General features: G+C 32.9%; 1 protein-coding gene across 1 annotated transcript; it reads right to left on the bottom strand.

Annotated features, from left to right (window-relative positions):
- Window positions 1-163: 163 nt before the first annotated feature.
- Window positions 164-13,051, bottom strand: LOC140850303 (serine/threonine-protein kinase TAO3-like). Its single transcript, XM_073240045.1, has 5 exons — window positions 13,011-13,051; window positions 12,352-12,448; window positions 10,710-10,823; window positions 8,181-8,275; window positions 164-261 (listed from the first exon to the last, which is right to left on the bottom strand). The coding sequence occupies exons 1-5, from the start codon at window positions 13,048-13,050 to the stop codon at window positions 164-166; spliced, it is 444 nt and encodes a 147-aa protein (XP_073096146.1). The 5' UTR covers window position 13,051.
- Window positions 13,052-13,712: the final 661 nt, after the last annotated feature.

Below are 13,712 nucleotides of genomic sequence, written 5' to 3'. Positions count from 1 at the left end.
TAGAGATAATAAAGGATAAACATGATGTATGGATAAAATAAAGCTATTTTAATATTTCTTCAGGTTATATACACTTCACCTCATTGAAATGAAATCATTTTGATAACATTATGAAAAAATATTTAAATTTTACCATGTTGAACAATACATCTCTCAGCCATACTCACCATTTAGTAGACTGTAGTGTAGGGGATTCATTTCTGATTATGTGACTGAAGACACTTACTGAACTATTATTCCATAAAGGAGGCTTCATTTCCGCTATAAAAGAAAGAAAACTTCCTGTTAAAATATGTGCCTGTTATACAGGAGAATGGAAGTAGTTAGTTTTTTTCTTTTAATAAACCCAAACTTAGCAAAAATGTTGAAAGTAGAGTTCAGAGAACTTATTCAAGGGAGTCCAATAGAGAGGAAATTGCAGCGCTGATGCACATAATCTCTAAATAGTGTATTTTTCCAATAAGCAAGAACATTCTAAGAGAACCTAGTACATTCATTAAATCAGACCATTGATATGAATACATGACTATTATCTAATCCTCAAACTCCATTGTAGTTTCAATCAAATGTCCCCATAATGTCCTTTGTAGCAAAAATGAGCTTCGACCGTCTGCATCCTTCAAAGAAATTGTCCATTTTTTCTAAGTTTTAAAGTTACATAAAATTGTTCATAAAATTTCCCTATAATCCTTTCAATATGTGTAAAATCTGGAGTCATGTCCCCTGTGATTCCTGATATTGGTCGTTTGTCTTCTTTCTGCTCAATCTAGCTAGAGGTTTATTAATTTCATTACTTTCCCCAAAGAACTAATTAGTGATCTTTGATGTTCTCTATTGCTTTCATTTTCTCTGCTTTGATCTTTTGTGGGTCCCTTTATTTCTGCTTACTGTGGATTGAATTTGCCCTTTTTTTTCTAGTCTTAAGGTGACAGTTGGACCTTGACAATTCACAAGTATAATTTTGACTCTCAAATGTCCCTCAGTTTGGCTTTGTGCTGTTACTAATTTTGGTTTACACATCTCTGGCAAGAATATCACAGAAGCAAATATCATGCTTTTCTCAGTGATTCTATGATGTAGTCCATGGTTTCAGATCGTCTTGTTATTGATGGTGTTCACTTTGATCACTTAAGGCCATTCCACAAGTTTTCATGGTAAAGTTTCACTTTTTTCCTTTGTAATTAAGTATTTGTAAAAAGGTACTTTAGTCTATATGAATATTTTTTTGCATAAAGATTAAATTTTATTCTCTTATTGTATGGATTTAGATTCTTCATTTAATAATTTATAATCTGCTACTATCATTTATTTTGATGTTGAAATCGCTTCATTTTTGAGCAGTTAAGAACCTTTTTAAGCCGACTTCTGTCTTTCTGGCATGGCTCCATCATTCCCTGCTCAGTTCCTTGCTCTCTGGCACACTAAGATGTTCCAGGATCACCTTATGCTTTCCCTACTGTAGACCTGGCTCAACCATTACTCCAAGGAGCTGTGGCAATCAATGTGCTCACTGCTACTGCCCATGTCACTTCTCTTAGATCCTGTCAGTGGATAGAGGAAGGGAACACACACGTCCCTCATATATTTGTATTCATACTTGCACATTAAATATCTTTAGTTGTTTATTGAAAACAACTGAGTTCATTATAATATCTCAAATCCAATACTATAGTACTATTTATTCTAGCCTTCTCTTTCCGTTATTTATAACACCCTTCTCTGACAATAAGAAACCTCACTCTGATTATCCTTAATATACTTGATGAATCCCCCCTGTACATAGCCAGTCTCCCATCTTGGCCACCACCATTTCCGCTTTTCCCCATCAAGTTTTCAAACCCCATTCCAAGTCTGTCTACTTCATCCACTCAGTTTCTGACACCCTATCCAAACTGGATCTCTTTCTGCAGTGAGACCCTCTTCATCAGTCCTCAGGAGGGAAGCCCCTTCCTTTCAATCAGGCACTGCCATGTGTCAGGTTTACCCACCCCAAAATATGGACCTGCTCCTTGGCCTCTGACATCCCATGCTGGGTTACTTCCAGGTATGAATGCCTCGGTTACCCCACCAGGAATCTGAATCTCCAAACTTGACTGCCGCCCTTCCTGCATAGGTTCTGCTTCCACTTACAAGGCATTCTGTCTGTGGGAACTCCCTCCTCTACTCACAGCACTCTGACACGCCACTCCGGGCTACCATGACTCAGCAGGTGACATGGACACCTGCTCTATACTGTCCTCCCAACAGCTTTAAGAATGACTAGTTTCATCCAGGAAGGGGAAGGGATTACTGAAGAAATTCTTAATGAATAAAATAACTTGTGTTTCTACTGTGATTTATTAAAGTATTCAAAAATTCTAAATGGTGTGCCATCAATATATCAGAGCAGAGGACGATTTTTGATTCTGTCATTTACCATAAACCTGACCATCTCAATTTAGTCAGAGAACACTGAACTTAGCTAAAAACCATACAGATTTACTAAATCTAAACTGTGGGAGCCTTCAGTGGATTCAAAGGATATTTTCCATTTCAATTATTTTTTTAATTAAAGTATCCTTGATATTCAATCTTATATTGGTTTCAAGTATACAACACAGTGGTTCTACAGTCACCCATATTAAATCCTCCCTTCCCCTCCCCACTGAAGTTACTGTCAACATATGAAAATGTTACAGAAGCAGTGCTTTTATTTTCCATGCTATACTACTATTCCTGTGACCAACTTATGACTGAAAATTTTTGTGCCCTTTTATTCCCCTCACCCTCAACTACTCACCCCAACCCCTCCCTCATAGTAGCTTTCTTCTTAGAATTGCTTTGTTCTTTCTCAGAATTGCTTTGGTTATATGGGGTCTTTTGTGGTTCCACATGAATTTTAGAACTTTTTGTTATAGCTCATTGAAAAATACTATTGGTATTTTGATAGGAATTGCACTGACTCTGTAAATTGCTTTGGGCAGGATGGCCATTTTGACGATATTAAGTCTTCCTATCCATGAACATGGGATTATTTCCATTTATTGGTTAGTTTCTCTCATGAAGAAAGTATAGGTCTTTCACCTCCTTGGTTAGGTTTATTCCTAGCTATTTTATTCTTTTTGATGCAGTTTTAAATAGAATTGTTTTCCTATTTTCTGTTTCTGCTGGTTTGTTGTTAGTATATGGGAATGCAACAGATTTCTGTGTATTAATTTTGTTATTAATTTGTTTATTTTGCTGAATTTGGTTATTAGTTCTAACCATTTTTTGGTGGAGTCTTTAGGGTTTTCTATATGTAATAATATCATGTCATCTGTAGACAGTGATAGTTTTACTTCTTCCTTCCTGATCTGGATACCTTTTGTTTCTTTTTCTTATCTAATTGCTTTGGATGTTATTTCCAATACTCTGTTGAATAAAAGTGGTGAGGGGATATACTTGTCTTGTTCCTAATCTTAGAGGAAAAATTTTTACTTTTTGGCTACTAGGTAGGATATTAGCAGTGGGATTGCCATTTATGGACTTTGTTATGTTGAGCTATCTTCCCTTTACACTTATGCTAAGAGCTGAATTTAGTCAAATGCTTTTCTGTGACTAATGAGATAATCGTGATTTTCAGCCTTCATTTTGTTAATGTGGTGGATCACACTGATATGCAGATATTGATCCATATTTGCATCCCTGGGATATGTCACAGTTAATCATGGTGTATTATCTTTCTAGTGTATTGTTCAATTATGTTTGCCAGTGCTTCACTGAAAATTTTTTCATCTATGTTCCTCAGGGAAATTGGCCTGTAACTTTCTTGTAGTGTCCCTGTCTGGTTCTGGTTATCAAGGTAATGCTGGCTTCATAAAACGAGTTTGAAAGTACTCCCTCCACTTCAGTTTTTCGGAAGAGTTTGAGAAGGACTGGCATTACTTCTTTACATGTGTGTTAGACTGCAATAGTGAAGCCATCCGGTTCTGGATTTTGTTTTCCAGGAGGTATTTGATTACTGATTCAATCTGTTTACTAGTAATCAGCCTGTTCAGATTATATCTTCATGATTCAGTCTTGATAGGTTGTATGTTTCCAGCAATTTATCCATTTCTTCTATGATATCCAATATGTTGGCATATTAATCGCTCACAGTAGTCTCCTGTGATCTTTTCTACTTTTGCAATATCAGTTGTAATGCCTCTTCTTTCATTTTTTATTTTCAGTCCTTTTTATCACAGTTAATTCTTACTACAGGTTTGTCTATTCTTTTTCTTTTCAAACAACCAGCTCTTAGTTTCATTGATCTTTTCTGTTAACTTTTTAGTTTTATCTCATTTATTTCTGCTTTCACCTTTCTTATTTCCTTCCTTCTCCTAACTTTGTGACTGGTTTATTCTTATTTTTTCTCATTTATTGAGGTTTTAAATAAGGTTGTTTATTTGAGAAACTTCCTAATGTCTTAATGTAGGCATTTATTGCTATGAACTTCCCTCTTAGAACTGCTCTTGGTGCATTCCATATGTTTTGGTATATTGTATTTCCACTATTTGTCTCCTTATATTTTTTTATTTCTTCTTTGACACATTGGTTGTTACAATAGCATGTTGTTTAATCTCACATAGTTGTGAATTTCCCATTTTTCTTCTTGTAACTGATTACAAGTTTCATACCATTGTCTCTGGAAAATATGTTTGATATAATTTCATTCTTCTTAAGTTTATTAAGAACTGTTTTGTGTCCTAAGATATGATCTATCCTGGAGAATGTTCCATGGGTGCTTCAGAAGAATGTGCATTTTGTTGTTTTGGGATGGCATGTTCTGTATATGTCTGTTAAGTTCATCTGGTCCAGTGTGCTGTTAAAGGACAGTGTTTCCATATTGATTATTTTGTCTGAATAGTCTATGCATTGATGAAAGTGGGATGTTGAAGTCCCCTACTCTTATTGCATTGCTGTCTATTTTTCCTTTTAAGTTTATTAATATTGCTGTATATACTTAGGTGCTACCACATTGGGTGCATAAATATTTACACGTTATATCCTCTTGTTGGACTGACCTCTTTATCATTATGTAATGTCCTTGTCTCTTATTAGTATGTTTTAAAGTCTATTTTGTCTTTTGTGAGTATAGCTACCCAGGCTTTCTTTTGGTTTCCATTTACATGGAATATCTTTTTCTATCCTTTCACTTTCACTCTGTATGTATCCTTACATCTAACGTGAGTCTCTTGTAGGCATCACATGCATGGGTCTTATTATTTTAAATCCATTCAGCCACTCTGTCTTTTGACTGGAGAATTTAGTCCATTTATAATTAAAGTAACTTTAGATAAGTATGTACTTATTGCCATTTTGTTTATTGCTTTCTGGTTGTTTTGTAATTCCTTTGTGCCTTTCTTTTTCCTCTTACTCTCTTTCTTTCTGATTTGATTTTTTGGTACTGGGATGCTCCGATTCCTTTTTATTTTTTGTGTATCTACTATAGCTTTTAACTTTGTGGTTACCATGAGGCTTACATAAAACTAATATTTGTACTTATCTATTTTAAATTGCTAATTTGGAAAGCATTTTAAAGTTCTACATTTTTATTTCCCACCATGTTTTACATTTTTGATGTCATAATTTACATCTTTTTATTTTGTGTATCCTTTAACAAGTTATTGTATTTTTACATCTGTTATATTTCTGAAATTTTATACTCTCAACATGGACTTTTATAATCAGAAAAAATGGCACATTTTATTTTTATAAACAACTGTGCAATCATGCACATAGGCTGAAAAGCAACAAAATTGGGATCTTTTTCATCAAATTGTGAACAAACATATAAAGTCATCTATGAGAAAATTCAAGTTATTTCAACCTCTAAATTCATAAATAAATATGAAAGTCATATTTATTTAGAACTGTATTTATCAAAACCAAAGATACAATTGGTTTAAGTTCTGCTCTCTTACCTACTCTCTAAGAAAATTTTGCTTTAATTCATTATCCTTAGTTATTTTAAAGTAGAAAAGCATATAACATATATTTCCCAAGACAGCAAATCTAATTTGCATTAAAAAAATCAGGCCTCTACAGCTGTTTTGTCTAAAAGAGCACATATATGTTACTATTTAAATGCAAACTTACTTTTTATACAATTTTTAAAATTATCGTATTATTGATATACACTCTTATGAAGGTTTCACATGAAAAACAATGTGGTTACTATACCCATATTAAGACCCATTTTGTGTCCTAACATATAATCTATCCTGGAGAATGTTCCATGGGTGCTTCAGAAGAATGTGCATTTTGTTGTTTTGGGATGGCATGTTCTGTATATGTCTGTTAAGTTCATCTGGTCCAGTGTGCTGTTAAAGGACAGTGTTTCCATATTGACTGTTGGAGTTCCCCCAATGCCCTATAAATGCAAACTTATTTAAATGAAATAAAATTTAAAATTCAGTTCCTCGGTTACACTAGCCACATTTCAAGTGCTTGAAAGACATGCAAATACAGAATATCTCTATCACTACAGAATGTTTCATTGGCCTGGGCTACTCTAGATCTTTCCCCTGGGACCAGTGTCAGGTTGTGGTTCATGACATTTAAGAATTCAAAACATCTGTAAGTAAAACTTTAAAAAGTGATCATGAAAGAGTTTCTAAAAGTTGAAGATGCCTCATGCATGCCTAAAACTTTAAGAATTTCTTTGAAATGTCTCACTCCTTAAAAATGAACTAAAGGCGGTCACATCCGAAGTTGCTTTATTCTAAGTGTAAAAACTCTAATTGTGAAGGAAGTCTATTTTATGAACTATAATAAGAAACTAGAAAACATGGAAAAATAAGAATCCATCCCACAGAAACTCCCGAGTTTATACATTTCTTTCTGAGCAGTATAACTGGCCAAGGAAGACTTTCTAATCAAATGAATATCAAAATATATCAATGATATCTAACAGGATCATTAATGCAATTTCACTATCCAAAGGGGCACATATATGCATCAACCACATACCCACAAAAATACCCCATAGCCAGAGTGTATTAACCAGCTTCTGTACATTTACATCCAAGTTTCTTAAGAAATTAATTAGGATGTACTGTTAGGAAGAAGAATCAGGAGTAAAAGAACAAGCGTTTAAGATACCTAAAGATATTTTCAAATGTAAGTAACACTTTGAAAACCTCAAATTGAGACCAAAATATCAGAAGAGGATGACATGGTAATCTACAAATCTCTCTTTGCTGATGTCAAGCTTTAAAATATGTATGATGATACAGAGCTTGAAGGGAATGATTAATGTAGGAATTCTAACAAAAGTGAAAAAAATCTAAAGGTTATATTATTTTGGAAAAATATTAGATTGCAAGAAAGAAACAGCCTGGTTATAATGGAAATTATAGTATTTATTGTGTAATGATAAGCAAGTTTTTACTTTTGTTTTACCTCAATTTCCCTTTCTGCATTTTTTTTACAACAAACCCAGGTTGATGACTTATCCAAATGACACATGGATTTTACTTTTAACGTGTTATTTTCAATCTTTGGTCACTCCTAAAATGGTTAAATGAAATATTCCCAGTATTTCCTACTATTAAATAAAGCTTAACAAAAAAACTGGGAAGGTACTGTGGACTGGTGCAGGGAATCAAGAGCAAGAAGATGGCCATCAGCTTCAATTACAGTGACAGCTCAATTACCCACTGTGGCTCCCTTACAAGGGGAGTATTAGCAAAGTTTTGATGGTCCACTGCCTTAAGCATAGCTCCACTTAAGGCAACAGAATAAAATATGTACGAAAAATGAAACTGTACAATAAGGTATGCAGCCTGATAATTGAATCCTCATCCCTAACACAAAGTATTAAGTATCTTAAGTAGCAGTATGTAATTCATGAATGCTTTAGAGACCCTTCATATATGGTAAATCTATAACCATAGACATATTCTAGGTGTTTAACAAATACTCATTAAATGTTAGACACAGATACCTCAAAATTAATACCACATTATAAACTATTTTAGACCTAATTTAATACAGCAAATCTAATACACCTAAGCTAATATATGTATATATAAATTGCCAAATAACCCAAGTGACAACTTTAACAGATTTATTGCTCCCCCTAAATACTGACATAAAAATAAAAATCTGTAATTTTATATAGAAATTGAGGTAAAACATTGATCAAAACTTACTGCACAGTAATAAAGAGCAATGCTTACCTAGTTCAATACATGTTATTCCAAGAGACCATACATCTACTTTGGCATCATATTTTTGTTGTTTATCCTTGGCTAAAATTACTTCTGGGGCCATCCTAAAACATAAAATGTCACTTACAGTTAAAAAAGAAAAGAAAAGTATACTATTCTTTAAAAACCTAATGACCATCTACATGGAGAAAACCTGTGTGAATTCCAGATGATATAACTGGACATAAGAATTCTTGTAAAGGGAAATAAATGCATTACAGGTTGTGAGGTAAATATTTACCATTGCATATACAGTGTTAGACTTATTCTCACCATTTGTCATGATCATGTAACAGCATCATGGAGGAAAGATTCCCCAGAGCAGGGAATTCAAGTTTACAGATACTAATATTGTATATCCTTTATGCCAGTGATTCTCAAACATTTTCATTTTAGTATCTTATTACAAAAGTCTACGTTTTGCTTGAAAGAGGGCATTTTATCACTGGCACTCGTTTCCTTGAAGTAAACAAGCTCACTACATTTAGCTGAGAAAATATCTGCCACAATAAGCAACAACGAATAAGCAGTTTGTCAGTCTTTTTTGCAAATAGGAGTAGTGTTCGGTGATAAAAGTGGCTAGGACAGTCACTCATAACTAAATAAATCATACAATTATTAACTTTATAGGCATCTTGGTTATAAAATGAAATGCTAAATTACATCTTCAGCTAGACTCTAATGTTCTCACTGGTATGCTTCACCTTATACTTCCTTTGTACTTGTTGTCAAGCACAGACAGACATTTAGAACAGTTTCTGACTGCTTAGTAAGATTGTCATCAGGTGTATGTGTGTTCCTCTGTGTAAAAACATGTAAATATGTACACAGTGCTGTGTTCCTAATATACTATGTACCAATTAATACATATGTAACTTCCAATTGCCAATAATAGAGGGCTTCTAATGTGTGAAGATGTTGAAGTAAGCTTGGGGAGTCAGTAAGTTCAACAAAGTTAAAAAAGTAGTTTTGTTTTTAATGCACAACTTTCTAGCTCCTTTCTAGTATAAAATATTGATCACTGATTTGTAAAGGGGGACCATTAAGAAGAATTATTTCTCCAAAGAACTTTTTTTTATACAGGTGAAGAGGATTCTATCTAAACTAGGGTTCTACATAAGAAAGTTTTGGTCATACAGAACAGTAGCCTTCAAACTTTTTATTTTCTTACTTCCAATGTATTTATTTTAAAAATGTATCTGCTTGTACATTTTTGAGTTGGTATCGAAATTTTATAAACTTAGTTGCAAAGGATATAATGCACACATATGTATATACATTATTTTGTATATGTGCTTTACAGATATTTACAACTTGGAGCTGAGGACCTAGCTCATTCAATTCATTAAAAACACTGCTGTATAATAACCTAATTAGCAAACCCAGTCTGCATGGTCATACCAACCATTCAAATCCAAATTATTTTCTATTAGGAAATGCCAAACTTCATTTTTCAATGTAAATAACATGTTAATGTGTCCTCATGGCAATTGTCCCAGTTATAAGTGAAGTAATTTGTGATCTACTAGAAAAGAAGATGGGAGGGAAGATAATTGGGGAAAAGAAAGAGCAAGGAGTAAAAGGAAGTGAAGAGAGATGACTGTGAAGCCAGAAGGCCCTTGCCAAAACTTTGTGTCCTAACTCTTCTGTATTTCTGATGCTGTCTATTCTAGATGTTATGTATTCTCAAGTTTCCCTCTGGTGATGGTTTGAGTCTTTTAATCCTCAGAACAATGCATCATTCTACTATTCAGGATGGGTAAGAAGCCTTTCTTTAACAAAGTGGGAGTTGGGAGATTTGAAAGGTAAGTGGAAAGAAGATGCAGTAGACCTAAGACACCTCTCAACATATACAGAGAGAAAACACCTATGGAAGTTGAAGATGTGGAAAATTATTCCCTTCAGACTTGCTGACATTAATATGGAATTATTTATGAATAAAATTAGATGATGTCTAGAACTCGCTTCAAATAACTGGAGGTGGAGGGAGGGCAAGAGGAGTAAGTACATAGAACAGCTGGGCCCTGGGGTAGTGCTTTAGGCTGAGCTGACCACTATGTGAGCCTTCCTTATATTTTTGCCTATTTACCTGTATACTTGAATTTCTCCATAATAAAAAATTTTAAAAAAATTGTAATTAGCTACCAGCCTTCAGATACTCTTATTCAGAGATACTGACACACAGTAAGTATAAATCTAAAGAAAATTTCCACTTAGCACTTCTATCTTCTCCATTCTTAAATATTTAAATGTTTTCACTCCTACACCCAATACATGATATAGATGATAACAGGAAAGAAACATTGGGGGGACAAATGAAACAATAGGAGATACAAGGGCAGCACTCCAAATCTATATCTGAAACTAACTATAGTGCTTAGAGTAATGTCTAAAGCAGCACTGTATTTCCAAGAAAAAAGATAAAGCATCTGAAAAAAGTACAACCACACACTGCCTATTTCAATTATGAGGATCAATACCAGACAGGACTATTCTTACCAATACGGCGTTCCCACAAAAGAACTGGCACGAGAGGCCATGGAAGCCAATCCAAAGTCAGCAAGTTTCACCTGGCCTCGTTCTGTCAGAAGGATATTTGATGCTTTGATATCTCTGGGTTTAAAGAACACAGAAAATTATTTGTCTTTCCTTCATAAGATTATACTGAAAATGATAAAAATCATGTAACATTTTATAAAACACAGGAGAAATCAGAATAATCAAGGCCTTTGATAATCTCTCAGTTGAGATAATGAGAATTAAGATCCAAATTAAGAAGTGAGATACACAGAATTCCTGTAAGTATATAGTAAAATTTTCTAAAAGAGAAGATAAAATAGCAGTAGAAACAGAAGAAAAAGTTAGGTAATTAATAGCACATACTCTATATTTGAGTTCCTGTTCATTGGTACAAATAATGGTTTAAAAAATTCAGCTGAACATTCTTACATAATTGTAAGATTTCTGAGTATACCCTTAACATTAAAATGGTAAAAAAAAGAACCTCATGCCCTAAATTTGTTTTTTTTTAATTACTCATATCATTCCAAACTTTAACAGAGTTCTCCTACCTAAATATGAAATGAAAACTGAAACACATGGATAAGGTAATATCAATGATCTCAAATTTACTTTTATGCTCTTCTCTAAATCAGTAATGTACATGTGAACCAAGAAAATTATAATGGGATTGTATGCCCAATGGGTACCATACATTCAAAAAGAAATAAATTTCTAAGCACTTGTCAATTCATACTACATAGTATTATAATGGATATAATAGTAAGTCAATCTATTTTTTTCCATTTGATTTTTTTTCCAAATGGATAGGTTCTTTGATGTTGAGAAGACCTTCAGTTTTACTTCCAAATCTTCCATTCTCTTATTTACTATGCATGTGGATTTCTCGTGGACCTTAGTATTCTCATCTAAAAACCTGATAACCCATTAATTTGCAATGACTCTACTATATAAGTTTACTATGTATTGTCTGGTTCACATAGATAATTTAAAAAATGCTAGCTTCCTTCTAAAAACAGGGAAAACCAATACCAATGCTAAAAATTAGTTTATGATGGTTTAATCTTTAAATTACTATCCACTATCAAGGATTATCAAGGATTATCTCAAAAGCTTAGAGTCTTAAGAAGCTTTTACTTGTCTCTGTCATGGAATCAAATCTGGCATTATAAGTCACCAGGAGGACAAAAGATCTAGGTTAGTTCTAGTCTAATCTATCTTGCTTGTAAACTTTGGGAAGTTAGTCACAAATTGGGGCACCAGTTTCTTCATCTGTAAAATGAAAAAAGTAAGAATACATCATCCCTATCGTCTTTTCCACTTCACAAATTAAATTATTCTATAATTAAATTTCTATCACAAATCTATAAAGTGCACATACTTCAGACAGCCTGGCAGCATGTGTAGAAAAAGATAAAAATTATCCTTAACAAAGAGATCAAATAAATTAGTATATTCTTTCTAAGACATGGATAATCTAAAAAAAATATGAGTTTGTAAAACTCCAGAGTAATTTTATTTACCTAAAACAAATAAAGCATTCAGGATCAATAAATTCTAGGTCTGATAAACTCAATAAGCCATGTGCTTATTGATACATGATAATTTTTAAAGTTCTTACCTATGGATCATGTTATGAGAATGTAAGTAGACTAATCCCTGGAGAGCACCATGTGTAATTGCTGCTATTTCCATTTCTTGTAATGGCTTTTTGTGAACTTAAAATAAGAATTCATTGGAAAATAATTATTCTATAGAACATTTCTATTTAAAAATATATATACACATATCTAATATGTGGGGAAATTTTTAAAAACTAACATTTAGCAAGAAGGAACTTTTTGCTTTCCAAGATAATAAAACAAGGCAATTTAACTTTATAACAAGTGTGCAGTTGTGCCTATTTGTTATAGTTCACAGGCAATCTTCCTCAAAGTTAACAAACAACATTTAACAATTGTTTCATGATTATAAAAACAATAAAATAGAAGCTTTCCCTTTTTATATTCCTACATATCTTCATTCTGAACAGAAGGAACAAATCAAGTTTAATGATAAAGAATGCAGAAAATGCCTGTTAAATCATAATGAAAGAAAACTCTTCTGTACGCTAAAACATAATATTTAATGACAGTGTACACCATGCTGAGACTCTAGAAAAGACAAAGGTTTTCACTCTTCCTGAAAAGTTTTAACATTATGAAAAAAATCTCTTACTGAACGAATTCTCATTTTATTATACTAATACTTTTCTTTTCTTAATAAATAAAGGAAACTTACCTTTCACAAAATCTGAAACAGATCCTATACAATATTCCATTACAAGCTACATGGGAAAAAAATGATAAAAACATTAAAATACACTATTAAAATAAAAAGATTCTATATGAGATAAAACAAATTCACCAAGGAGATTGAGAAGATACTTTGAAGTGAAACAAACTCTAGTTATCAATTACCTTTAATTACACATTTTGTGAACTTGTTAAATGCATACATGAAGTTAAGCTAATGCTACATTAATCTGTTATAATGCCAACATAGAATTGCTTGTAGATGTGTGTTTCATATAATTTCTAACTAAAGCTATAAAGGAATATACACATTCTATTAATACTAACCTATAGTAGCAACACTGGTATTGTTAGGAAGCAGAAAATTATCCTCTGGTACTATATATGCAAAGTTTAGGTTACAGTTTAAATATTTCCTATAAAGCCAACACAGAGCACCTGTTATGTGCAAGGCATTTTATATATATTAACTAATTTAATCCTCATAACCACATTTGGAAGTAGACCCTATTATCATCCTTGTTTTACAAATGGAGAAACCTGAAAGACAGAAAGGCAGTCTACCTTCTCGGCCACTGTTTTTTCTTTAACCACAGTCTCAAATTTAGGAGTACCATCACCACTAAATTAAATCAAACATTACAAATGTAAATCTAAGTTCAGTATATTAAAATGATAATCAGCTATA

Source organism: Manis javanica, chromosome 7 (genome assembly GCF_040802235.1).
Source record: "Manis javanica isolate MJ-LG chromosome 7, MJ_LKY, whole genome shotgun sequence".
Classification (NCBI taxonomy): domain Eukaryota; kingdom Metazoa; phylum Chordata; class Mammalia; order Pholidota; family Manidae; genus Manis; species Manis javanica.
Note: the sequence above shows the minus strand (reverse complement) of the source record. Positions and strands in the feature narration are given on the sequence as shown.